This window comes from Podarcis vaucheri, assembly GCF_965113315.1.
Source record: "Podarcis vaucheri genome assembly, chromosome: 9".
NCBI lineage: Eukaryota > Metazoa > Chordata > Lepidosauria > Squamata > Lacertidae > Podarcis > Podarcis vaucheri.
In genome coordinates this window covers 52,036,083-52,063,102 of record NC_138767.1, presented here as the reverse complement: position 1 = coordinate 52,063,102, position 27,020 = coordinate 52,036,083, and the positions used below count along the sequence as shown (strand labels likewise).

General features: G+C 42.2%; 2 protein-coding genes across 6 annotated transcripts in view; both read right to left on the bottom strand.

Moving 5' to 3' along the window:
• STOX2 (storkhead box 2) overlaps positions 1-27,020 on the bottom strand; it is a 129,947-nt gene that overhangs the window by 71,119 nt on the left and 31,808 nt on the right. The window contains exon 1 of one of the 4 annotated variants that reach the window (XM_082237885.1): positions 8,753-9,131. The exons of 2 other annotated variants lie outside the window; for them this stretch is intronic. Coding sequence is in view for 1 of the 2 variants with exons in the window: in XM_082237883.1 (XP_082094009.1) it covers positions 7,783-7,948 (166 nt within the window). In the remaining variant the exon portion in view is untranslated. Of the gene's footprint in view, positions 1-7,782; positions 9,132-27,020 lie in introns of those variants that run through there. One more of the 4 variants, XM_082237883.1, reaches the window with a different exon arrangement.
• Positions 24,917-27,020, bottom strand: part of TRAPPC11 (trafficking protein particle complex subunit 11) — a 72,323-nt gene continuing 70,219 nt past the window's right edge. For both annotated transcript variants that reach the window (XR_014223473.1, XM_082237858.1), the window contains one exon: positions 24,917-26,316. Coding sequence is in view for 1 of the 2 variants with exons in the window: in XM_082237858.1 (XP_082093984.1) it covers positions 26,290-26,316 (27 nt within the window). In the remaining variant the exon portion in view is untranslated. The remainder of the gene's footprint in view (positions 26,317-27,020) is intronic.

The following is a 27,020-nucleotide window of genomic DNA, read 5'->3' as shown; positions in this document are numbered from 1 at the left end:
TTGAGGGCCTTCTAGTGGAAAGATGGAGCGCAAATGTTTTGAATAATCTTTTTATAAAAAGAAACATGATGTATGTGCATCTCGCCATAGCAAATTCACAGTTGGGTGCTCGTCCAGGGCAGTTGCAACTTAGCTTAGCTGGACCGACACTTTGCAAATTACATGGCGAGGCTTAACAAACCTTGTCATGGAGAAAATATACAAAATTAGACAACAGTCCAGGTGCAAAAGGAAGAGCAGAACCACTGTGCCTTGTCTAGTTTTTATCTCTCCTTCATCCGAGAGAGACAAAAAATATATTACTTCCTCATGCTCACTTTTTTATTATTATTCTCACAACAATCTGTGAGGTAGGCTAGAATGAGTTCATGTGATTGGTCCAAGTTAACCTAATATGTCTCAGGGCTGAGTAGGAATTTGAACCTGGGTCTGCCTGGTCTTAGTCAGAAACTCAGGCTGAAATACTATATTGCTCCTCAGACTTAGGAACAGAATTCTAGCCAAGTATATCTATGTTGCCTCCTGCCAACCTAGCAGTTCGAAAGCATGTCAAAGTGCAAGTAGATAAACAGGTACCACTCCGGTGGGAAGGTAAACGGCGTTTCCGTGCGTTGCTCTGGTTTGCCAGAAGCGGCTTAGTCATGCTGGCCACATGACCCGGAAGCTGTACGCCGGCTCCCTCGGCCAATAAAGCAAGATGAGCGCCGCAATCCCAGTTGGTCACGACTGGACCTAGTGGTCAGGGGCCCCTTTACCTTTATATCTATGTTGCACTAGGTTCTTACACACCCTATGTAATGGCAAGCCTCTATTACAGAGCACATGGGCAAGGAATATGTGGCACTGCAAACTTTGTTGGACTAACACAACTCCCCTCGTCCCCAAACACGGGTGATGCTGGCTTGGACTGAACAGAGTTTGGAGTCCAACAATATCTAAAAGACCACTGGCAGGTTTTTCAATAATTTTATGTATTGCATCAGAAGTGGAAACAAACTCCTAATATTGAATTGAAGGAAAACTTGAGTTGAAGTAACATGACAGGGTTGCTAAATTAATCACAGTACAGTGTCTTTCAAGCCAACATGTTTCCATTCTTCAAATAAGCAGCCCAAATTTCAGAAGCACAAGTGACCCTATGCGTATTTTAGTCACTTTGTTCATTTATCTGAGCACCAACAAACCCTTATTTGAAATTGTATTAAGAAGCTCAATGTAAGTTTCTCTTTTGAGGTATGAAAAGGCTCCTGCCCTTTTCCCAAAAAATCTCTTTTTTAAATGGCTTTTTCAATGCATTTCATCAAGTAACATGAACAAGTAGGTTACTCCTCCATTAACAAAATTAGTGCATAAGCTTCTGCTTGGTGGCAAGACTTGCATTTGGTTCCTTTTTAATACATGAGCCACTTCCCACTAAACATACTGAAGTGATTTAACAACAAAAACTTTGACAATACAGATGCGAACCGGGATAAAATTCTCAACCTAAAATGCTTGTTGGAAAAGGAAGGTCTTCCATAAATAGGTGTCAAAAAGATGGTAGAGAGGGTGTCTATCCGATGCATCACATGAGGGAATTGCAAAGGCTATGTGCCACCACACTAAAGGTCCAATTCCTACATTTGAAGGAATGGACCTACACATGATATGGCATCTGCAGGTGGCCTTCTCTTGCGGAGCACAATAGCTGGTTAGATACAGAAGGAATGAGGCAATCTTTCAGGCATCCTAGTCCCAAGCTGTACAGGACTTTGTACACCAGTCCCAGCATCTTGAATTTAGCCCAATAGCTAACTGGCAGCCAGTACAATTCTTTCACCAGTGACACAATATATTGCTGATATTCTGCCTCAGTGAGCAGCCCAGTCACAGTATTTTTCAGCAGCAGCAGCAGCAGCAGCTTTTGAGCCAAACTCAGGAGCAGCCCCAAACTGGAGTTTACTAGATTTAAGTATCCTCAATACATCCTCACTATTCCAAACAAATATATTGGTGTAGCAATAGGGGGAAATTAAATTTTATTGTCAAAAACACACCTACAAGTTAGGGAAAGGCATGTCCATCCGTCCTATGTCTGTCAGCTACTCCTAAGTGTGCACCCAATGAGGCAGTTGCCGCAACAGAGAGTTCCCACCCCAACCTCAGCTTATATCTCTCCCCTATCAGAGATGCACGCAAGCAGGCAGACTGTCTACATGTGACTTTCTGCTCCTCCTTCAATCCTCTCCTGGTCCTGGGAGAGAGTGGAGCAGGAGAGGTGGGGGCAGGAGGTGGTGGTGTAGAAACCCTTGCATCTACACCAGTCTGACCTATCTCTTCCCCTTCCCACACCTATTTTCCACTCTCCAATCTTGCAGTTTCTCCTGCCTCTGACTCTTGTTTCCCGGCTGTTATAGGTTACCCCAATTCACTGATCCCTTCTTCCAAGTCAGTTTCTAACCCTGCTTCTCCCAGTGACCACTCATCGGTATCCACTCACCAGTCCTCAGCGTCCAGCCTGTCTCTGACATTTAGCCACTACTAATATATTTTGAGTTAACGACATTCATGCAGACTGTTCAAAACTTTATATACCTTAGACCTTATATACCACCGCTGCTAGCAGCAGACAGTGCAGAAAGTAGCTCAATCACACTCATCTTGCTTAATCAGATTCTGATGGAACAAATATTGTATGTGTATCATATTTAGGGTTGCCATGTTTCAAAAAGTGAGAATCCGGACACAAAGTTGATTAGCTTTTTTCACCCTGGGGTTTTTTGTTTGTTTGTTTAGTGTTGTCCAAAGTTGTTGAGCTTCTTTGGCAGAATCGCAAAAAAGTTTTTGAGCTATTTTTATGGAAAATGACACTGCTGACATGGATTGCCATAAGTCCACGTTTTCCCAGACATTTTAGCAAATTTCCGCCCGCAGTATTCTGGCTGTGTCCAGGAAATTCTGGACATATGGCAACCCTGTCCTCTCCCCAATCACCCCCACAGGGCCAACTGGCACCAGCTGCCCTGTGGAAAGGAAGAAAAGAGGCAGGCAAGCAGGCAGGTAAAGGCAACGTCAGGACCTGTTCCAGTTGGACTGTCCCCTCCCCGATCCCCACAGAGCTAACATAGCAACTGACTTGTGGGATGGAACATCTGATGTCAGCTCCCACCCCACCAGAACTGTTTTCTTTTTTTGAGGATGTGGTTCTTGATATATCTGTTGTGTTTCAGAAGGATTACTGGCCACTTTGAGGACTGCTGAAAAAGTGGAATATAAATCTACTAAACAAACAAAAACATGCATGGGCTATCTTAATTACAACTCATCTTCTTGCAGTGAATTTAAGTAATAGGCTTTCAATACATAGTTAAGTGCAAATAAATGATAGACAGTGAGAGGCAGTGTTAGAAGTTCAGATATATTAGTTAGGTGCCAAATGGCACCTTAAAGCTAAGATACAGTTGTCACAATGGAATGTCTATTTGCCAGGGAGATGGACTACATAACCTTTGGGGTCCTTTACAATGCTACTATTCTATGATTCTATGATCTCAACTATACTGATTGACTGTAGCTTGCTCTTACAATTCACTTGTCCCAGTATGCAAGAAGGAGAAACACAAAGAGTTGTAATGGAAATGGTATTAACCATGGACTAAGGCAGAGGCTTTTAAACTGTGGTCGCCAACTTGGTGTCCAGAAATCTCCACGTAGTTGCAGTTGGACCCAGGCCAATAGCAAAATGCACTAACACTTTGCTTTCTAAACTCTCAGTAAGTATAAACAGCACACTAGCATTTGTTGTTGTTGTTATTTAGCATGACTGTTTCCTATTGGTTAAAATTCATCACTATTATAGTATCTACTGTTACTCTCATTTTCAAGTTATAAAAATTATTAGGATAGACCTACCAGTAGTCAAAATCTCTCTCTAGATACAAGGTCAAACATGTTTATTGTTGCAGTTTCTACTTATTTCAAAGGCATAAAAGTCAGCATGCTTTCTTATGAGATATGTATATTTTCAGCATGAACAATGAACTCTCTGCATGGCCTCTGAACCCTATGCTTGCTCAGAAGCCTAAAGAAACTCTGAACTTCAGCAGAGGCCATTCAATAGACAATTATTCATCAGCAAAAGGCACAGAATCTCACCGTGAAGATATCACTACTTTACCTAACAGTTTCTTCATGGGTTGTCTATCAGCTTTTTCAAAACACTTCACTGTTTATTAGTAGCCCACTCAAAAGAGTATTCAAAATGCTAACATTACGTACTGGTGTTTTTTACTATAAATTCATAATATTACTAATTCTTAAAGTAAATGCTTTTTTTTAAAAAGAAGCCCTCTCCCATTCAACTTTGTAGACAGTTGCACTTCTACAGTAATTATTTGGGCCATTTTGTTATTGAAAAGCACATACCCTGTCAGATTACAATTCTTGGTAACTGTGTTAAGACCACTTTGAGGTCTTTTACAATCGAGTGGTATGCAAATTGTATGAAATAAAATAATTAAACAACACTCAAAACTCTTACAGCCATTTACAGGAAAACTGACCTTCGGTTCCAAAATAATCAGGGTTGGAGCAACTCCCCTATATGGAATGGTTACACTGTTTGGGGTTTTTATACAAAAAAAAGAAAGAGCTGAGTAAAGGGGACATGATAGTGCTGCATAAAATTATAAAAGGTATATTTTTTCCTCCTTTTGTCACAACGCCAGAACTCAGGGTCATCCAAAGCTGCTGAATGGTTGGAGATTCAGGACAGGCAACAGAAAGTACTTCTCTTCATATAGTGCATGTTTAAAAGTATGGAATTCTCTACCACCAAATGATGGCCGCCAACTCAGATGGCTCAAAAAAGGGGATTCCTGTAGGATGTGGCTAGTGATGGCTACTGGTCACAAAGGCTGTATAACACCTCCAGGATCAGAAACAGCATGTCTCTGGTGAACCACAGCATGAGAGGGGCATTGTGCTCAAGTCCTGCCTACGGGCCTCTCACAAGACATCCGATTGGTCACTGTAGGAACTGGGATATTGGATTACAGTAGCCTTTGGTCTGATACAGTCATGAAGATCTTGTGTACATGTATTGGTGGGGGAGGGGTCAGAGAGAATCGTTTAAAAAGAATTTTAAATTAGATCTTGCTTAATAAACCCATGCCCAATCCCGAAGACTCAAAGTGCATACTAATGAGTTTACAGTTTTTTGAGTGTGGGAGGGAGAAGAAAACAATCTACTTGCTTGCATCCCTCAATGTCCTTGGGCTCAAACAATCAAGCCCAAACAATACAGCACTTATTTAAAAGGGACCACAACAATACTAATAGTAATTAGGCTAAATGACTGGATAAACAGAATGCAGCCCTCTTGAAAAGCCCATGTGTTTCAAGGCCCTCTCTCCTGTAAAACAGTTTGGGTGACAAAGAAAGCATTTGTATTCACAGTCACTGCTACTTTTATACAAGACGACTTCCTATAGATTTCCTGTCAGGAAGAGAGCTTCCTTTTAAAATAGCCGAAGTGTTTAGATACAGTACCCATTCCTCCCAAAACCAATATTTGGAAAGGCAAAGGACAGAGTTCATTAAAAAAAAAAAGGGAGAGAGAGAGAGTCAACCCACAAAGAGGCCAAAATTACTTTTCCAGCTACAGTATCACATGCTAGATTTGCTTTACATCATTCTTGTTTCAACTGCCACTTGTGCTATACTCCTAACAATTATAGTGTATTACTCATAGTGGATGTGTCACCTGCTCCCTCTCCTCCCACCCCCCACACCATACGTTCTTGCATTGTAGCACTGCAGATTATTGCCTCTGGGATATTCAAAGATGTAACATTCTGTTTTAGAATGTCCAGACACAATAGGCATTACCTTCCCATCCCCCAAACAAGTACAGACTCATATATGTGTCTACAGTATATTATTTACACACATACACACACCTCTGGAATCAGACAACTCAGTATTGATAATCAAACTGGACCATGCAACCACTCTCCAGAGTTTGTTTTCATGAATACACACATACTTTGCATTTAATTCATGCTAATTGTCACCTATAAAACTCTTAGGTGAAATACATCTGTTAAAAGGACAACTCTTTCAACAACACTGCTTTCAAGAAAAACAAAGAAACCTGTTTCCCCCCCCCCCTCCATAGTATTAATACAGTTGCAGAAAACTAATTGTCTATTCTGTTGGGCATTATCTAATCATTCTGATCTAAAATGTTCCAAATCTCTCTCTTTTTTTGGGAGGGGGGAAAACTGCACTGTGATAATGAACACCAGCTCAGATTCTAGGTGTATACAGTGAGGCCAGATTTCTCATAGGTGTGTTGCTATATGTACTGCAGCAACCAAACTATAAACAATATAGTTGCCTTTCAGCTCCTTAAAGCATAAATTACACTTGTCATTTCATTTAATGCATACCTTCTGAGCAAAACAGATAAGCTTGTTCACCAAAACTTAGTCAAGTAATATTTCCATAAAAGATTTATTTTTTATGTTTATGGTTGCTGACAAAAGAATGTTCACAAGAGATTCTTAAAGCATAAGAATCTGCTCCAGTACTGTTTAAAGTGACATATTTATTAGAATGCAAAGGAATAAGTTAGGTATGTAAATTGCTGATAACCACTAAGTTTTACTTGAATCTGGGGATGGGATACAGGAAGAAGATGGAAAACCTTTTCTAGATACATATAAGAAATCTTCATTTCTCTAAGCTAAAGTGAGTCTCACAGGGAAAAATATGCCTTGATGATAAATGGGGCATTTGGCATCATGGTCATGAAACATTATGTCGGATTGTCACACTAACGAAGCACTCAAACAACAAAGGAGGCTTCCAAGATATTTTGTCCTTCTCGTCAACATTCTCTTAAAGATTATTTCCTGTTCCCTCCTGAACATCTCAAAAGGGAATCATAGAATGAATGGAATATAAAGGCATCATTAAAAGGGAGGGATGAGGCATTTCCTTTCATATTTTTTATTAAAAGATGACTGTTTCCCCTTGTTATAATCTTCCACAGCTTTATTGTTTGTGCTCTTATCCTGCCATGCATGCACAAGCATGTTGGTGCAGTGTCCATTATTTCTAAAGAGCTTCCACTGAAGAAATTGAATAGATGAACATACACATGTGATACATATCCACAGACACCCTGTCCTCCTAACACACAAATGTTTATATTTATACTTATTTTTGTATAACCAAAAAGAACTTCCCTATACAAAAACAGTCAACTGGGACACGAAGGCTCTATTCACAGAACCCCCAACAGCAGCGACACTTTTTGTTGTTGCTTAGAAAATGAAACGAAGAAATGCCTATTGAGATAATTGCATTTAGCTGGATTAAGAGACAATATCTGATTTGGTAATCATGATTTAGCAGAAGGAGACCAGGGATGCAGATTTGGGAGGGGGGGGAGAGACTTCTGGGATCACATCTACTAGGCATTTTGATTCGTTGAAAATACTGATCTGACCATTTTTCTCTCCATTTATTTTAGGGGGAAGCGGGGGGGGGGGGCTGGAAGGCTTTAAACACCATATTGAGCAGGCCCTGCTGTGAATCTTCCTGAGGTACAAAATGGTGGATGTGAGCTTTAAAAGAAATTGCATTATTCATTACAACCTATGTTAATCAGTCACAAGATAACCCCCCCCCTTTTTTTTTTTACACAGCACAGGGGAGATAAACAAACATGCGAGCCCATGCCTTGAAACAAACATACAGATCTACACACACACACACACACAGCCAGTTACTGACCAGATGTCATGTAGCCCCGTGAAGCCTGGGAAAGGAAAGCTGGGGGGAAATGTTTGTGCAGGCGGTAGTCCTTTTCACTGCGGGACCTCATGCGATCAGAGGCCCGGTCAGAAAAATCAGAGCTAGGCCAGGCTCGCCGCAAGGTTGTACTTCGCGTCTTCTTCATTTTGAGGCTACCTGCAGTCTAATCCACCACGAGCAGCAGCAACAGCAGCAGCAGGAGCGGCATGAGCCAGGAGGCCTCACGGCTTGCTCGCTGCACTCGTTTTACACCCGTCTCTTTACAGGCACCGCTCGGGTCGGCTCTGCAAGCAACATTTTGCCACTACCTTGTCCATCAAGCAGACCGCAGGTCCTTTCCTTTCCCCCCTTGGAAAGATCCAATTCTTTTACACACGTCCCACAATGCATTACACTTCATTGGCGCTCAAACCCGGCTTGTAGCTTCCAGAGTCATGTGGAGGAGAGGCAAATTATGTGGCTTCTAAGGCGGGGGGGTAGTGGCGGTGGAGGAGGAGGAGGAGAGCGACCGAAAAAAAGGGGGGAGGGGGGGAGAAGAGAAGCGATCTGCAGCGTGGAAGCTCTGGGGTCCCAAAACAATAGGTCGATTCAGCACAGAAAGGCTCGGCCAACTGTGATCTGCAACACAAAAGGCCCGGGCGAATTAGGCAAAGCAGGCTGCCTTTGGGCTTGACCCGAAAGACGGCAGGGAGCAAAGCAAAGCAGCATCGGGTCTGCAATGCCATAGGAATCGCGGGGAAGTGCTGGTAGCGGCCAAAGGCTGGCTTCCCCCGCCCTCCTCCAACCTATCAGAATCCGAGCAAAACATCAATGGAGCAGCCGAAAAATCATGGCTGCAGCAGCAGCAGCGACCATTCTCCCCGTTAGCAGCTCTCGCAGCTCCTCCTGCCGCACTGGCAGAGCAAAGATCCCTCGCTCGCGCGCCCATTCAAGGTGTACATAAACCTACAAGCAGCAGCGATGGTGCTCGATGCAGATGGTCATCATGGCCGAGGGCTCCCGAGTCCCGTCTCTTCCAGGCTCCTGCAGCCGGCCGTCCTTCCTTCCTTCTCGCATGCACGCTTATTCCTCTTTTCCCATCACCGCCTGTGTTTGCCTACGTCTGCGCCCGTCGAGCCGTGCCAGCTCCTCCAGCCTTGGGGGGCAGCCGGACCGCGAGATTAAGCCCAACGCGCTTTGCTTTTCTGCAAATCCGGTGCGTTTGCCTTGCCTCCCTGCTCCTCTCCGCCTCGACTACAGTGAATAGCTATTGAAGGCAGGAAACAAGGCAGCCACCCAGTCTTATGCTAATCAAGGAGCTGCCTTAAGTTAGACGCGCTCAGCCAGTCGGGCAGCACATTCTCATGTAAAATAGCCCTGGGCTCACCCAAAGCTTCGCTTGTGCCCCAGCCTATAATCAGCTTGTGCGTATTTACATACAAAGTTGTGTTGTTTTTTTAATTTTCAAAATAACAATCCAGCCTCTACCTCCTCTCTTTTCTTACAAAGAAAAAACATAAACGCCTTTGTTTTTTTGTGTTGTTTTGTTTTTTAAAACCAAACCTGCCTGCTAGATTTCTTAGCCTGTCCAAACAATCACTGATGTTGGAAAGGGTGGGTGGGGAGGGAGATTGGTGGAGGGAACCCATTCATTTGACAGCTGGAGAGGAACTCTAGGACAAAAGTACCGGTAATCAAACTGCCTAGAAGCAGCTAGTAGTACTACTACTACTTCTTTGGCCCTTCTCTCTCTCTCTCAGCACACACTGCCAACCAATCAGACTCTATGAGAAAGGCCTGTAATCTCTTTTGCAAACCAAAGGCTTGGTACAGCTGTTTCTAGTCCAATAGCCAATCATTGTGAGACAACAATGCATGCAGGGTACTAAAAGGAGAGAGGTCCAGTTCTGTTTGGGATGTCTGTGAGCTGGAGAGTACCGAAGCAGCCAGAGAATGACTGTGGGAAGGCTGTAGGATTCTGTTCTATCTGGAGACTTAGAGGGATACACCCCCTCCACCCCTTTTACCTCTCCACCAAAAGGAATTTTAACTATGCTTGTTTTTAACCGCAAGAGCTCTTAAGGCCAATAATTTTCATTCGGAATAACATTATTTACTATCAAACAATTCAGAGGCCTTGTTTATCTATAGGAACATTTTTATCTGGTGCCTGCATTCCACTCTGGGCAGCTGAAAGCAATCAAAAGCAACCAAAAAGTACAATAAAAATTTATAAGGTACAATATAACACAAATAGACTAGAACAGCAGATAAAGTAAGGCGTCAGATAAAAAAACACAACTCCAGGTAAAAAAAAGCTTTCCGAATAAAACACACACCTGCCTAAAACAGGAAAGGTTTTGCCTCATGGCGAAACACCATAAAAGAGGTGGCCAATAAAATCTCCAAGGACACAGAGTCCCAAAATTTAGGTGTGACCGCAGAGAAGATTTTCTCTCTAGTCCCTATTTATCATGTCTCTGTCACAGTCAGGACATAAAGAGCCTCTTTGGAGGCTACTACCCTTCCAGCACACATGCACACACACATTTCTATGTTTTCATTAGCCATTCACCTGTTCACTTTTTTAAAAAAGTCCTTTTATGCTATGTAAACAATACTCTGAAGAAATGGATGAGAGTAGTGAAATTGAACTTCCAACAATAGTTTTCTGTGTGGACTTGAAAGGGTTAACTTCTCATATGCAAAGTAACAGATTAAGAGCCCGGGACATTTTTCTCTCTTCCTTGCTGGGCTCACTAGTCACTACAAAGCTTTTGCTCCCCAGAGTCAATGAAGGCCACACTAGGACTAGAAATGTTTTAAGAAGAACTTTTTCCTTTCCTAGTCCCTGAGAACACATTTCCTGCCACTTATTTTCATAGAGATGTCATCAATACTTCAAAGCTGCCCAGGGATATCCAGTGTTACATACATGAGATTAGTCACCCAAGTCGCCACCTGAAAATTAAAGGTAAAGGTAAAGGGACCCCTGACCATTAGGTCCAGTCGTGACCAACTCTGGGGCTGCAGCGCTCATCTCGCTTTACTGGCCGAGGGAGCTGGCGTACAGCTTCCGGGTCATGTGGCTAGCACAACTAAGCCGCTTCTGGCGAACCAGAGCAGCGCATGGAAACGTCGTTTACCTTCCCGCTGGAGCGGTACTTATTTATCTACTTGCACTTTGACGTGCTTTCGAACTGCTAGGTTGGCAGGAGCAGTGACCGAGCAACGGGAACTCACCCCGTTGCGGGGATTCAAACCGCGACCTTCTGATCGGCAAGCCCTAGGCTCTGTGGTTTAACCCACAGCGCCACCCGGGTCCCCACCTGAAAATTACTTTGCTGCTAAACATTCTTCCCTCCTTTTTTCTTGCCATGCTGCAATTCTCAACAGCTTAAAATATATAAATGGTAGTTCCCATTTCATCCAAATGGAGAAACTGCGGTTACTGGGTTGAGAGCAAGTCAGAATCTTAAACCAACTTCAAGGTCACCATGTTTCTCTAGGGGATTTTAAATATCACCTTCCATAGGTAATTTTGCTGCTGTTCAGCTGATCATTACAGTAATGAATGAAAGGTGAATTAAGGACCATAGATATGGTTGGGGTTGTGGACCTCCTTTCACCTCCTTTCAACTTCTAATTCGGCCATGGATTTGTAAACAAGTCAGAGGTTGAAGTGAGTTCAAAACATTAACCCTGGGCCAAGGTAACAGATTGTGTAAAGAGGTGCTTTGCCTTCATTGGTTTTACAGATTACTATTAATTCATCACAGAGACCAAGAAGTAGCTTTGCTCATTAGCACAAGTTTAATTTACCAATGACAACCACCATATGGTTCTCTTTGACTTAAAAGGAGAAAAAGTGGTGGATGCAATCTTTCTGCAGAAAAGTCATTGCACCATCCATTACACAGCCATCTCTTGGAGAATATCACTAAGGCTAAACGTGGCAGGGGTTCATTTAAACAAAAAAATCACATGGGAACGCCATGGGAGACCATTTTCAATGGACCACAGTGTCATTGCTCCAAACAAGTCAGCAGGAATAAATTCAAGTCAGTGAGGTTTCCAGGTCAAGCTGCCAAACTTCTGCCACTCAAGACATCACCATCTTAATGTTCCCCACTTTTCTTCCAGTACAACACAAAGAAGAACACAACTACCATTTCCACAAGCACTTCCACGCTATATATACACACTGCTAACCATCTGTGAAACACTGCAACAGTTTCCCCATTGAAAGCCATATTAAACAACGAAAGGTTCTCACTACATATAATTATAAATAGGCATATCTGTAACGTAGCAATGAATACATAAAAACCCTATATCCATTATTGCCAAAATATTTCACATTTTTAAAAGGTCATGGATTTGAAAGGTGCAACTTCAAAAGTAATTAGGCATGAGTAAGTGGATGCTTCTTATAAAAGAAAGTAATAAATATTGGAAGTTCTATATGGATTGCACTACTTATCTGGAGATAAGACTGAATAAGCTTCTAGTTTAGTTTACCGGCAACACCAAAGTAAACAGAATAACAAAGCTCAAAACAGTCATGAAAAAAAGACAGAAGGGGATCTCTCCACACTGACTGGATAAACAAATATACTAGCAAATAAAATTCACTGCTAGTAAGAGCAAAGTAATGCACGCTAGGGACAAACAATTACCGTATTTTTCGCTCTATAACACGCACCCGACCATAACACGCACGTAGTTTTTAGAGGAGGAAAATCCGTAGGCATGCCACCCGTAGGCATTTCCTCCATAACACGCACAGACATTTCCCCTTACTTTCTAGGAGGAAAAAAGTGAGTGTTATAGTGCAAAAAATACGGTATAACTACACAATGCACATTCATAGGTTGGCTGCAGCTACCTAATAAACTGATCATAATAGAAAGTCCACCAGGAATGTCAACCCAGTGTGTTGAAACAAAAAAGGCAAATGGCTTCAAATAGATTAAACAAGTTAGTGGAGGGTACATTTCAATAGAATTTAGCCATGACAGGTGAAGATGTATTTCCCATGCTCAAGTGCTTCTTTCTGTCTATGACATACTAGAAGCAAAAAGCAGGGGGATGATATTGTCAATTTGCTTTGCCAGTGCTCATCCCTGGGGCACTGGATCAGTTCTTGCGAGCTTCTTTAGTCTGAAAGCTGGTGTTAGATTGGCACTACTGGGACACCAGCAGTTTCTCTAGCCTTTAAATGTGGAAAGTTTGGTCTGGGGTCAAGGCCGCCTCTTGACTAACAAGCAGAAAGCATCAGAAGATGTACACATTTCAGCCTTTAACTGCTAATGTTAATTGAAACCTTAAAGAGTTCAAAGGTTCAAAGGGGGGAGGCTGAGATGGTGAAAAGTTTTGTTTGGAAAGCTCAAACATGAAAACAGAGCTCTGCATCCATCCATCTCTTCCACATGGAGTAAGCAACAACAAAACCAACAAGTTTAGGAGTTCAGGGGCAATGGCTACTTAGTGAATAAAATATATATTGGTTAAAGTTCTACGCTGGATATAACAGAAATGCCCCAACGAGTGTGGATGTTATACACAGAAAGTGCAGGCACAGAGCTTCAACTAATCTAACACTTGGTAAGAGTCCTGAATCTTAAGAGCTGGGGGAAAGAGGCTGGAATTTCTTAAACGGAGAAAAGGAATTGGGATTTATTATACACATGAGTTGGCAATTACAAATGCTGCAGTGCTTCCTCTCTATCCTTTTTCAGGTCACTTTCAAAAGAAATGAGTGGCCCAATACTGGGTTACAGGAAGTCCCAGGTTTTGTCTTTCCCACACTGATACTGAGGTTCACTAAGCAAAATAACATGAAGAAAGGACACAGTACAGCATCTCTCTTAGGATGTCTGCCACTGATTTAATTTGTTCCCTTTCAGAAAATGCTCATCATCATCCAAATCAGATATACAAAGGGCGCCACAAACAGGAACAGTTGGCAAGAATCACAATCTTTTGGCTGTCTCCATCCTAAGTACGTATAAGATTGTTTCCACTGATGGAATTGAATTAGCACCACAGTTGCCAGTTTGACACATTTCAGGGTCTATCTTCTTAGATGCAATGTTTGAACAAATTTTGTCTTTTAAAAACTTGAGAGATACAGAGAGAGGCAGCAAAGCGATTCCCAGGCTGCTGATGTAAGAGCAGGATCTTCCAAATATAAAAGCAGGAGCCATTCAGACATCCTCAGGCTAGTCTGCCACTTACCTGCAGAAGGGCAGCAGGTATATTATGCTATTGTACTAATCCAGGCTTAATTACAGAACCTCTTAAGCTTATTTCAGATCATATTTCTCTCCCTTCTTGTGGTTCTGGGATGCACAATAACAGGAATGCAGTGCTTCTCTTCCATCAGCTTTTCTTTTCCTTTGTTCTACAATGTGTTTATTTTAACAAACAATTACTTTTAGTCCGGTTAGATTCCCCATTCTCTAAATGTCCCATCGAGAGAAGAAAGGTTTTGCTCACTTATATCCTATTCTGCTTTTTAATCCAAAGGCTTGTGCTCACAGGTACACATTTCATAGGTGGCAACCTATGACTCAAGGCTCATACTTCTTACCCTGCATTTTTTAAAGAGTTGAAAGTGAAGCAGGAAACCACCTCAGTTCGAAATACCTGCAGCCATGCTTGCATGAACAGTTACTTCAGTTTAATAAATCCTAATCCTCTTCAGCTCATACTCCGTCCTCTATGTCAGGCAAGGGGACAGTGAGAAGGAAGACTGAATACAGAGTCCTTAGAGAGGGGCCCACAGTCACTGCCATTCACACGGACAAAACCAGAGAAGCTTTCCAAGCAAATGTGACCTGAATAAGGTCACACAACCTGTTCTTAGGATGCTGCTGAACACACCAAGATGGAGCTTCTTCAGTTAAAGGGATGAATTCTCTCCCAGGCAACCTTTCAAGGGCCACATGCAAGGACAAAGGCAATGGATGTAAATTTAACCTTTCTTCCCTGTCTCCCACATGCGCACGTAATGGGGAAATGTAGTTTGAACTAGTTTCTATAGACACTCATGCACCCGTCCCAACAGTCATCTCTCAGAGAAGCAAGATGTATTATCAGAATTCAAGGACACATTCCAAACTAGACAAAACTGTTTGGAGTGTATAGCAGAGCCAGTGAAAGGTGTGGCCTAGGGAGAGTTCCAAGACAGAGAGCAGCCTGGAGGTCTGCATTTGGCCCCCAGGCTCCCATATTCAGATTCAGTAGAAAATGAATAAGGCTTCTCATTCAGTTCCCAACAGAGCCTTTGATCCCAAAAACCTTCTCCCCACAAGCATCTCAGCCACTTTCTCTCATGATGAAAATTCCCTTTTGCTCAGAGTCATTACAAAATTCTTCCTCTTGGGCCACTTATTATGCATCTTCATTCATTCATTCATTCATTCACTCACTCACTCACTCACTCACTTACTTACTTACTTAACTTACTTACCTACCTACCTACCTACCTTAAATTTGTATACTGCCCTTCATTCAAAGATCTCAGAGCAGTTCACAGCATACAAGTTTCTACATACTAGCAAACAGGAGCAGCTAAGGCAGCTAAAGGAAAGGCTTTGGCAAATCCTGTTGGATTTACCCTGAATATTGGCTTGAATGAGAATGAGCCAATGGGAAAGCAAATGTTGCTGCCCCTGCCAGGCGTTTCTCAGTTCTGGATTAAAATTTCTTTCTGACCAGTAAAGTACACTGTTGGGTTAAAATATGATGAACCACAAAACAGCAGTTCTGGAGAATGAGTCAAATAACAAATGAGGGTAAGTAGTGGAGAGGGGGGTGATAACTGGGATGGCACAGTTATGGGAAGTAGATGCAGAGAAGGTGTGGAGAGCAAAAAGCAGATTGGCATGTTGCAAACACAGCCAGAGCAAGGAAAGCGATTAAGGCTGAAACCCAATGCAATTTACCAGGGAGTACCATATTTTTTGCTCTATAAGACTCACTTATCCCTCCTAAAAAGTAAAGGGAAATGTGTGTGCGTCTTATGGAGTGAATGCAGGCTGCGCAGCTATCCCAGAAGCCAGAACAGCAAGAGGGATTGCTGCTTTCACTGTGCAGCGATCCCTGTTGCTGCTCTGGCTTCTGAGATTCAGATATTTTTTTTCTTGTTTTCCTCCTCCAAAAACTAGGTCCGTCTTGTGCGTCTTATAGAGCGAAAAATACGGTAAGTCTTATTGAAACCAAGGGGCTGTGCTGTGCTGACTAATGTCGTCTCCAAAACACATCATGGCTCTCTGATGGACTGAGGGCCTCACTACTGAAATAAAGCACAGAGCATGTGTTTTCAGGGGGGGGAAACCCCCAGGTATTATAAATATCCTCAAGTTTCACCTGGTTGATTTAAGATTTTACAAGTTCCAGTCATGACCGACTCTGGGGTTGTGGTGCTCATCTCACTTTATTGGCCAAGGGAGCCGGCGTACAGCTTCCGGGTCATGTGGCCAGCATGACTACGCCGCTTCTGGCGAACCAGAGCAGCGCACGGAAACGCCGTTTACCTTCCCACCAGAGTGGTACCTATTTATCTACTTGCACTTTGACGTGCTTTCAAACTGCTAGGTTGGCAGGAGCAGGGACCAAGCAACAGGAACTCATCCCGTTGCGGGGATTCGAACCGCCGACCTTCTGATCAGCAAGTCCTAGGTTCTGTGGTTATACAGTGCGCTAATTTTGGCATGATCCTTAGAGCAGGTGTACAGAACCTGTGGCCCTCCAGACGCTGTTCAACCCCCCAGCTCCCATCAGCCAGCATGGCCAATGGGCAGGAATGATGTCCTCTCAAATTTGTACTTAAGACTGGATCCTGTTTTACTGTACTTTCCTCCAACCCTTGTGTGTCAGACAGTACCATACTGGCATGTAGAGGATACAGGTGCTTCTCATTTTGGGGACTTGAAAACATCCACATTGTAACTGCTCTGCACTGGTACTGCCAAGATTCATGTGAGCCATACATTTCACAGGAGTTTACCTATCAGTCGCTTGGAAGGGACAGCAAAGCAACAGCAGAGGTAACCATCACTATAGTGATGTATGTTGAGACAGACAACAACTCAGAAGGGTCCAATCAGCTGAAGCAGCAGAGAGAATAGCATGATGGTCTTATGTGGCCTGTGGGCCACCTGTTGAGCACCCTTTGCTTTATATTATTTCCCTTCAATTTCTCAACTAAAACATTAACCATGCTAAGGCATGGTGTTAAATGCTGAAACATTCAACAGCTGCTCTCTTGTTACAGGCAAGATTGTACAGACAGCAGCTTTAAAAAGCCACAGGGTAACTTGCCCTGCTTGCCAGTGAGCTCTTTGATGAAGATGGGGGAAGAGACAAACAGGTGCCTACTGTTATATTTGGACAGCTGATAAACCATGTAATGGCATTTGCTAGAGGAAATTTATTATCTTCTTCCCTTATAGCATGCTGTCATTTAAAATAATATGCAGTACAGCTGGCTTCTATATGTCAACTTGTGGCCTTTGTGCTATAGATATTTAAAACTGTGGAAAACAAAAGTTGAGGCCAGCATTTATCCCAGCCCAAAATACTATTTAATTGTCCGTAGGTTTGTTTGTGTAACTTATTTTTATTACCACGTTTTATTTTACATAGAAAGTTAATGGATTGTCATATGGTTGGTGGTCAAATGCCACGTGTACAATAAATATTCTTATTACTGCAGGAGTAAAACGATCCATGAGAGTCATCTTTTGAGATGCTATTACACATGCACTTTAGCTGAAAAGGCATATGAGGAACTTGTTTTGCTTGGAAATACATTTAGTTGGTTCATACAACACAGTAAGCCAAACTAGGTTTAAATGGTTTATTCTTGGCTACAGCTCATAGTTGGCAAGAAGAGAATTTAGTCATGAGCTCGATTCAGATGACACATTAGTTCAGGGGTCAGCAAACTTTTTCAGAAGGGGGCCGGACTATATTTTGAAGTGGGGGGGGAGAGAATGAACAAATTCCTATGCCCCACAAATAACCCAGAGATGCATTTTAAATAAAAGGACACATTCTACTCATGTAAAAACACGCTGATTCCCGGACAGTCCACAGGCCGGATTTAGAAGGCGATTTGGCTGGATCCGGCCCCCAGGCCTTAGGCTGCCTACCCATGCATTAGTTCAAATTAGTGTTGCTGCAATAGTAAAAAAAAAGAAAAAGAGCAGGGAGGAGCATAGCAGCCGCAGGATTCTTCCTAGGAGGCTACACATCTGGGCAGTCCTGTTAAGCCACACTTTGTCTTATCATTTTAGGTGAACCAGGCCATTGTATATCTAGTGGCAAAGGGGTAAGGAAGAAGAGAGAGAACACGTACATGTGTGTAGTGGGGGCTTGCAACCATGCCACCCAACATCCTGTGTTTGTCTTGTACAGTGGTCGGGTTTTACCTAACCAGACCCGTCAGCGGAAGAAGCCCTGTGCAAGGACTTCCACATGTGCAATGGGTTGCTCCCCCTCTCCCTTCCCCATCATAATGGGCTCTGGAAGGCTTGGGAGAACCTCCAGAACAGTGTGCAGGGGGAAGAGGGAGGGATAGTTCCATCTGGCAAAACTGAAATGCTTGTGCAGATGGAATGATTAAAAGAGTGCGACGCTGACTCTCACCCAGTGGCTGTATTAACAAGTCCTTTTCAAACCTCCTAGCAAGAATAACACAGAAGTCAGGGGCACATGAAGGGTTGGCCACCACCTGAAACATTCATTGTACACGTAATGTGTATCACCATAAAACAGAAGCATTCCTCAAAGAGAAAGTACTGATTATTTGGTTGAGAAAACAGGCTCACACCTAAAGCCCAGAGAAGGCAAAAGAAAGGAGGCAGACATTATTATTTAGACACTTGCTCAAGAGTAATCCTCGCCCCCAAGAACTGTAGCCAAAACTGTAGCCTGAGTCCATGAGGCTTGAACATAGAAATAACTTGCTAGGGGAGTGGCCATTTGGACTGAAACTGCGTCACTTCTCTTTCTCCTTTGCATGAGCTTTTCCTTCCAGTACCCCACTTTTTTCTATTTTGCCTTTTTTAGATTATACACCTGTGGGCCAGGCCTGTATTAAGTTTTAATTATGTTCCATACCCAGCTTTGCATGCTCTGCAATAATGCTATTTGATACTTGGATTCAATTCAGTGCTGTAATAATTATATTATTCACCCACCCACACACATACACCCAGTGACTTACCGTGTGCTGACTGTACAATGAAGCACATGGGTTGCCCAAAGGGTGTCAAAGCGCAACTTTTATGTGCGTAAGAGGGCACATTTTCGTATGTTTTCCCTCCAAACGTAAGTGCTTCACTCGAGAACAGGCTGGAATTTGGTAAAAGCAAACCATGTAATATTTCCAACATGTATTTTAAATATTGGTCCCTTTTGGTCTCTGCATCGGGTATGACTGCAAACTCACATTGTTATTTTCATTTCCTACCTACTCACCAACTAGGCATTGGGGGGACAAGCCATGCTATGACAGAAAGCAAACCTTTGAAAATGGTGTGTGTGTTTAAAAACCTACATGAAATGCACGCCTTTCAAAGAAAAGAACCAAAAACGCTTGGGTAGGCAATGAAGGCAGTGTTATCTTGTGTTTGGATAACATTTTTTGCCAAGAAAATATTTAAATTGTGTAACAAGCTGCACATCTATATCAACAAATAGTAGCATTTTTAAACTTTTTAGATTTCTATTCAATGTACAGCCCTTTAAAAGGAGGAGGAGGAGGGGGGGTGGAAGGGGCAGATTGATGCTATTATTGAGCTGCCCATAAAGAACCTCCTGCTAACACCCTTTCAGCACATCCCCACATGTACCTAATCTGAACATAAAAGGGTGGGATTAAAACTGCCAAGATAAAAACTGCCTGCAGTTTCAAGCTTCAGTGGTGGTGGTTTAAATCCTTGGTTACTTGCATCCTTCAAAAATGTGAAATGCTAAGAATTCCCACTCACCTCCAAGTTACAAACAGGATCATACAGATCATCCACACCTGCAAGCTCACCATGCAGTGCAGGATCTTGAATGTCATCTTAAAAAAACAAATAAATCAAGTTTCTAGCCCTCGAAGATAAAGAAAAATGGAAGGGATACAGGCAGTTGCTTCTGAAAGTAAACTAAAACTCTCAAGCAGAGATTCCATTGGGTAAGAGGATATTGTATTTCAGCAGAGATTTTGTACATGCAATTTATATTTCCCATATGTGGTAGATTCTGTAGTGTACCAACGAAAGCGTCATACTGTAGCATACAGTCCAAAGCTGATTTGCAACCATGGGCAGGCTTACTTCAGATGTAAAATTGTGTAATGGGAAAGAAGATATGGGAAGAAAAGATAATAATGCATGCAACCCCATTGCCTGATCCCAATCTCTTAACCTTGGTTAAGAATTTGTGAATGTTGTATCTGAACAAATCTATAGTAGTTAAACTGAAGCTTGCATTTCTGAAAGTAAACTGATATAAAAAAGACATACACGTTCATACATCAAATTTCAAAAGAAAAATATTTTCCTTTTAACACCACTTATGGCAAACTATATTATACATAAATGCATAGCCTTGACTCTTTTGCTATTTGCTATTATTCTTATTACAATTACTATAGCGCTGATGATTTAATAGCGCTTCCCATCCCCCAAGTAATTTCATATTATTTTTCTGGCAGTCAAATATTCTTCACAAAAAGTACTAGAAGATTAAGAGTAATTAGTGTAACTTTTCTTACTGACAGAAAAGCACTGAAAGGAGAGATCAAGACATATTTCAAGATTCAGCAACTGTTTTTCCAGGTTAGTAGCATTGAAAATATTTCGCAAGAATGGGAAGTTAGAAAGAAGGACCACAGAAGAATTATATATAGAATGAAGCCCACATAAAGAAGATTCTATTAATTTTGCTATTGACAAATCTCACAGCAGTTATCACATGGTGGACTTGAGGGTAGAAGAAAGCCATGTTAGATGCCAAACCGGGGAGAAAGAAAATTTATTAAAGGAGCTCAGGTCGGCATACATAAGAGTTGCCACATTTTAATTTTCACTAGACGTTTCTGGGGAAGGTTTGTTCACACAGGATGCTAAGTCGTGGTTTGTTTAACTTCACTGCGATTATTTATATGTCCAAACCAAGCTCACAAAATACAGTTTTGAATATGACCAACAAACCATGGCTTAAAATAAAAAATTCCTTCCAGTAGCACCTTAAAGACCAACAGTTGGTCTTTAAGGTGCTACTGGAAGGAATTTTTTATTTTGACTATGGCAGCCAACACGGCTACCTATCTGTAACTGAAACCATGGCCTGAAGTTGGCTTACAAATCTGAGCTTGTCTTAATCATGGTTCCTTTTTAGGTCTGAAATGGTACTCTAATTTGTTTCAGTGTCCCAGTTCAAATGCTCACTGGCTGTACCTGGATGAGTCACAAAATGTAAGAAAACAAAACCAATACAGTGGTACCTCGGGTTACATACACTTCAGGTTACAGACTCCGCTAACCCAGAAATAGTACCTCAGGTTAAGAACTTTGCTTCAGGATGAGAACAAAAATCGTGCTCCGGCAGCGCGGCGGCAGCGGGAGGCCCCATTAGCTAAAGTGGTGCTTCAGGTTAAGAACAGTTTCAGGTTAAGAACACACCTCCGGAACGAATTAAGTTCTTAACCCGAGGCACCACTGTATTACAAAAACAACTTGCAGTTACTTTGCTCACCTGCAAGGTTGATCCTCTTTTGTTCAATAGATCATGATTAAAATAAACCATGGCTTAGTGTTGTGTGCAAACGCGGCCAGTTACTTCTTCACACATAGCATCAAACAACAGTTTAACATTATTTATTAAGAGATTTCTATACTACCCTTCAACAAAAAAGGTCAGAAGCAATTTACCAAAAAAAAAAGTAATATAAAACATATTAAATGAAAGCGTTAAAATAATTATCAGAATTTATATAAATGGATGTCAGGGGCTCAGGAACAGAGGCACAGGGGAGAGAGGAAATGGAGAGCAAAGGGGAAGAATCTGAGGGCAGCGCAGGGGAGTATGACAGTGGCCCGAGAGATTCCATGAGCTTCTCCAGCGAATCAGAAGATTCCCAGAAGGAGGCGCCGATGGTCAGGGCAAGGGGGGTCCCAGGGGAGACACACCAGAAACAAGGGGCCAGCGGGGACTCCCAAAGCAGCAGCGGGAGATCAGGACCAGCTTCCCCACCAGAGCGTAGTGGGGGGGAAGAGTCCCATGTGTCAGGGCCAGCGTCTCCTCCAGCAGGGAAAGAAGATGAGTCAGGGCTGACCACGCCTCTATCGGAGAGTGGGGGAACGGAGGGGAGGTCAGGTCCAGCTAGCCTCCCCGAAGGGGGAAGCAGTGACAGGAGCAGTGTAACGGTCAGGAGGAAGGTTGCCGGCTGGGCGCACGCGCCAAGTTCAAATGTACAGGCGCGCGGGACAGCAGAAAGCCCGGATCGGGAACCAGGTCCTAAAGCCCGCCGGAGGCAGGGGGAAGACTCAGGGGACTCAGCGTCAGAAGAGTCTAGGAAGGGCGAGACCCCAGCTGACAGGCGGAACCAGAGGAGGAAAGAGCAGAGGAAGAGGTGGAGCAAGGCTAGAGTCTTAAACTGGTGTCTGGGGGGAGGAGATTCAGACGGAGCTTCGGCGGTCTAGAGTTTCAGACGTAGAGCTGCACGCTGCGGCTGTTAAAGCGAAACTGAACTTCAATAAAGACTTTTGTATATAACAACGAACTGGCGTTGGTCCTTTGTGAGCTGGGACCTCGGGCAGCTCTGACAATAGCATAATCAAAAACACCCCCAAAAATGACTTAACTGTCAACCACTAAAAGCTGGCAAAAATGGTGTGCTTTTTACCCAATATCTGAAAGAATACAGAGTCGAGGCAAGATCCACGTCAATGGGGGTGCCATTCCAGTGTCACAGATCCAACACCAAAAATGCTCTTCCGCAGGTCCCTGGACTATACACCTCCTTTAACACAGCAACCACCATGAAAGCCTCTCCCACTGATCAACCAACACAGGTAGGGTGGTACAGAAGAAAGCATTATCTCATACATTTGGATCCAGGCCATTCAACATAAGCACCCTGAGCTGGGCCTAGAAGGTAACTGACAACTAGTGCAGATGTTTAGTAACAGGAGTTGTGTTCGACTGGCCCACTGCCATTGACACCAACTGCATTCCACACTAGTTGCAACTTTTGGATTAATTTCAAGGGCAGACCCATTTAAAGTGCATTACAGTAGTCCATCCTGGAGGTTACTAGAGAACATGGTCGAGACCCCTTCATGGACAATCTTTGGATTCACGAACTCCTTTCTTTTATTCCATTAACCTTCTCCCGCCATTAAGAATTCAGCAAGTTAACAGATGAGGGTGGCAGTAGGGAAGAGCATGCTCGCTCACTCTACCCGCATTGCCATTTCAACCACCTACCAACTTGTAAATGGAAATGGGTGGAATAGGGAGCCTTTTCATGTTTTCAAGTTTACTGTTCTTGTTCTGTATATTCTTTGTATCTAAAATAAATAAAGGGTATGTGAATGAACCCCGTGTTTGTGCTCTGCCTGCCCTCTTTCCTCCCCTCACATATTGTGACTTCGCCTCACTTTTGGTTTAGCGGCAAGCCAACATTCGCCATTACATGGATCCCAAACAGTTCAAAACTGCAGTTTCTTGCTTGTGAACATGAAGAATTGTTCATATGACTGGTGCTTCCTTAATTTCATTTCCTATTAATTATGTACCCTGTTTCTCTCTCAAACTGAAGCCCATGGTGGCTAAACAGCAACACACTGAAAGAAATACAATATGGAAAATAATATGAAAGGTTATTTAAACTTTTTTAAAAATGAAAATCTAGGTCTAACAGCAAGTCTGTTACCAGTGTTTTAAAAGAATATAGCCCCTGTGGACATGGAACTGTTGTTGTGAATCGAATAAATCTTCCAGGAGGACGTGGGCTCCCCTATTTGCATATATATTCCCTCCTTGGATCGCAAGCTAAGAGCTTGGTTACCAAATGTGACAAGGCAACAAATTCTCTTTGCATAATCATGGCTCACAAATGCCCACAGCTCTTTCGAGATAGTCCCATATGAAGAAGTGTCCATGTTTACATAGGATTGCAGCATTTCCAGATATCTTCACAGTTCCTAAAAATTCCACAGTGATCAGAAGGTGCACTGCAATCCCATATAGAGGTGTGCTTTTAATTCACATATTCTTACATCCACATTGTTGAAAGCAAGAATCTGAGACTGATCACACTGTCAACAAAAGGTTTGCACGTACAAAACAATCCTTAGTGACCTAATCCAGAAATATAACTGTAATGGATTTTCAGAATAAAGGTGGGCCTATGACATGTGACACTCATTATTTCCCTCCAAAAAAGACTTTTATTGATACTCTCTTAGGAAAAAAAGAGAACAAATCACTACTGTATAATATAAGGTTAAATACTAAGCAATATTTATGAACACCGTTTGCCTTTTCTTTCAAATACAGGTTTTTACCAGAATAATTAAATAAATGAGCAGTATAACATACAGAGAAAATGTATGTTATACATTCCATACAATGAATGGAAGCTAAAGCCAGTTTGACTTGTTTGGGCTGTGTTTTATGCTCTCCAGATCCAGGCCACATTGTCTGTCACCCACTACCAATGTGCTGGGAGGGCTACACATAGAACCAACTTCATAAGTACAATTCAACTTCTTCTGTTTTCATTGAACCACTGCCAAACTTGCCTGGAAATAATAGGGCGCCTTTTTAGGTTTCAACCACATTAAGTCTGGTATCTTTCAATGACTCTAAATTAGGAACTGGAATGTCTTCTTGAAACTCCATAATCTATATGCATTTCTGCTACAATAACTCATTACATATTTATATGTTACTTATAAATGCATACATATACACTATGTCATATATGCCCGCAAGCATTGTTGAGGCAAAAAGGGGGAAAGCCATTGACTTGGTTTTGCATAATTAAAACTCCAATAACTCAGCTAAAGCAAGTTACCAGGTTCTTTGCTGTTCAAGAATAAAAACAATGAAACCAAAGCAATTCAGGAGGTTCTATTTAGTACTACATTGAAACTGAATGCAAAATACGGAAAGTGCATGACAAGATCACAAAAAAGTCTTTCTAATGAATGAATAGCCCCCCCACACACACACACATTGAAACACTTTCTTAACTATACTATTGCAAATTCATTATTTGTACAGAGGGACAGGAGAGTAGGCAATCCTAGCAGAGTTCATAAAATGGATTGATACTGCATGCTACAGACACTTAAGACTTGTTGCTGTATCAAGAGAAGTGTACAAGTGTTACTGTTTTGCAAATATTTTGGTTTTCATATAAATCACCAACATAAATTTTAAAAGCTTAGAGAAAAGTTCAATACATCCATAACATTGTGCTTAGCCTATAGTACAACCTGTTCATACTTCAATTGACACCAGAGGCTTTCTCAGAATTTCCTCACCATATGGCAGGTAGGTACACTGGGGGAGGGGAGAAACTTTTCAATTGCAGCACCACATCCCAGACTACCTGGCCCCCTAGTTGGTGACTAGTTGGTCCGCCATGTTCTGAGAACAGGCATTTTCATATAGCATTGGGCAAGGGCTTGGGTAAGATGATAAAATGTGCCTCTTGCCCACTTTTATTTTTGGGTGCTTTGCTTTGGCTGATACAGCTTGCATTGTATTTTGATTTGCTGTAATATTTTGCTGACTTCAATGGATTGTTTTAAAGCAGGAAGGGAGAAGCTGTAGCCCTTCAGATGTTCCTGGACCCCAACTTGCATCAGTCCCGGCTAGAATGACCAGTGATTAGGGGTGATGGAAGTTATACTCCAAAATGATTTCAAGGGCCCCAGGTTCCTCATCCCTGTTTTAAAGAAAAGCAAGCAGGATATAACAACAACTCACTAACCATGTAAATAAATAGGCCTTTGCCATACTATTCTGCCTGATCACCACTCCATACCTGCTCTGAGGAATAGGTTGGCCCAGCTGTGCCTCCTTACAAAATAAAAGGTGGGGGGAGGTGGGACACTTCTCAAACCAAAGTGGAGGCTATGCAAGACCATCATAAGAAAGCTCATGTTGAGTTCGCAGCTTAATAATATCATAACATGTTTGAACAGCAAGAAACAACACTGTATGTAACATGACATCTAATGGGCAGAGATTTTCACCTATGCAAGTCTTTGGAATTCTTTATCAGATGACAGTTCTGTTTGCACTCTTCAATTAAATCTACCCCATATATGTAAGCATTAAGAATACTGTATATCACTTCAACAAAGCCTGTAAGTTGTTGGTGAAAAAAGTGAGCATAAATAATATTTTAAGAACCCCATAAAAAGCAATGTGCATGTGTATCACTGGCAGTGGGGGATGTTATTTCACAGTCATTTCCCATAGTCAATCTTCTTGGAAACCAGAAATTTGCTAGAAAAAGTAAGACAGAAACAACAGTTTAGAAAGCAATTCAAAGTGGCAACTTAAAAAGCATTCATCTAATGTACCAAACCAAATGTTTGGCTCATGTTTTGACATAAAAACAGTGCCCTCTACTGCACAACTAATAAGCAGCAGTGCCCAGCAAGGGCAATAACATTAAATACCGGTACCTTTTCAATCAGTGGTAACAGTCACTGTGCCTAGTTTATACTTTTCAGTGATTAGGCTAATTGAATGTACGAACTGTACAACATTGGCTAAGAAAGTAAGCTAACTAACATTTTCTCCTCCAAACTAGTACAGTTTATTCTTTCTGGTAGCAACTACATTTTTGTTGATCGCAAATATACAAAAAACACACACCAAAACACACCTAAGGAGTAGCATTGTAGTATTATTGACAGAGAGTTTGGAACTCTGAAATAAAAAGTATATTATACAGCAGAAAAAGCCTAGCTGAACCATTCATCCACCAGTGAGTCTTTTCTTATGTTAAATACCAATGAGAGTAATGATAAAGATCTAGTCACAAGACACCCTTTATTGCTCAAAAGGAAGTGCATGAATTAATCTGCCCACATTGCCCTAAACAATCCTCCTCTAAACATAGATGAGGCACCCTAAAGTTATTGCAGTCAAAGACTTGAGATGCAAATCCAAGTTAGCACCAAATAAAACATTAACCTGTCTTG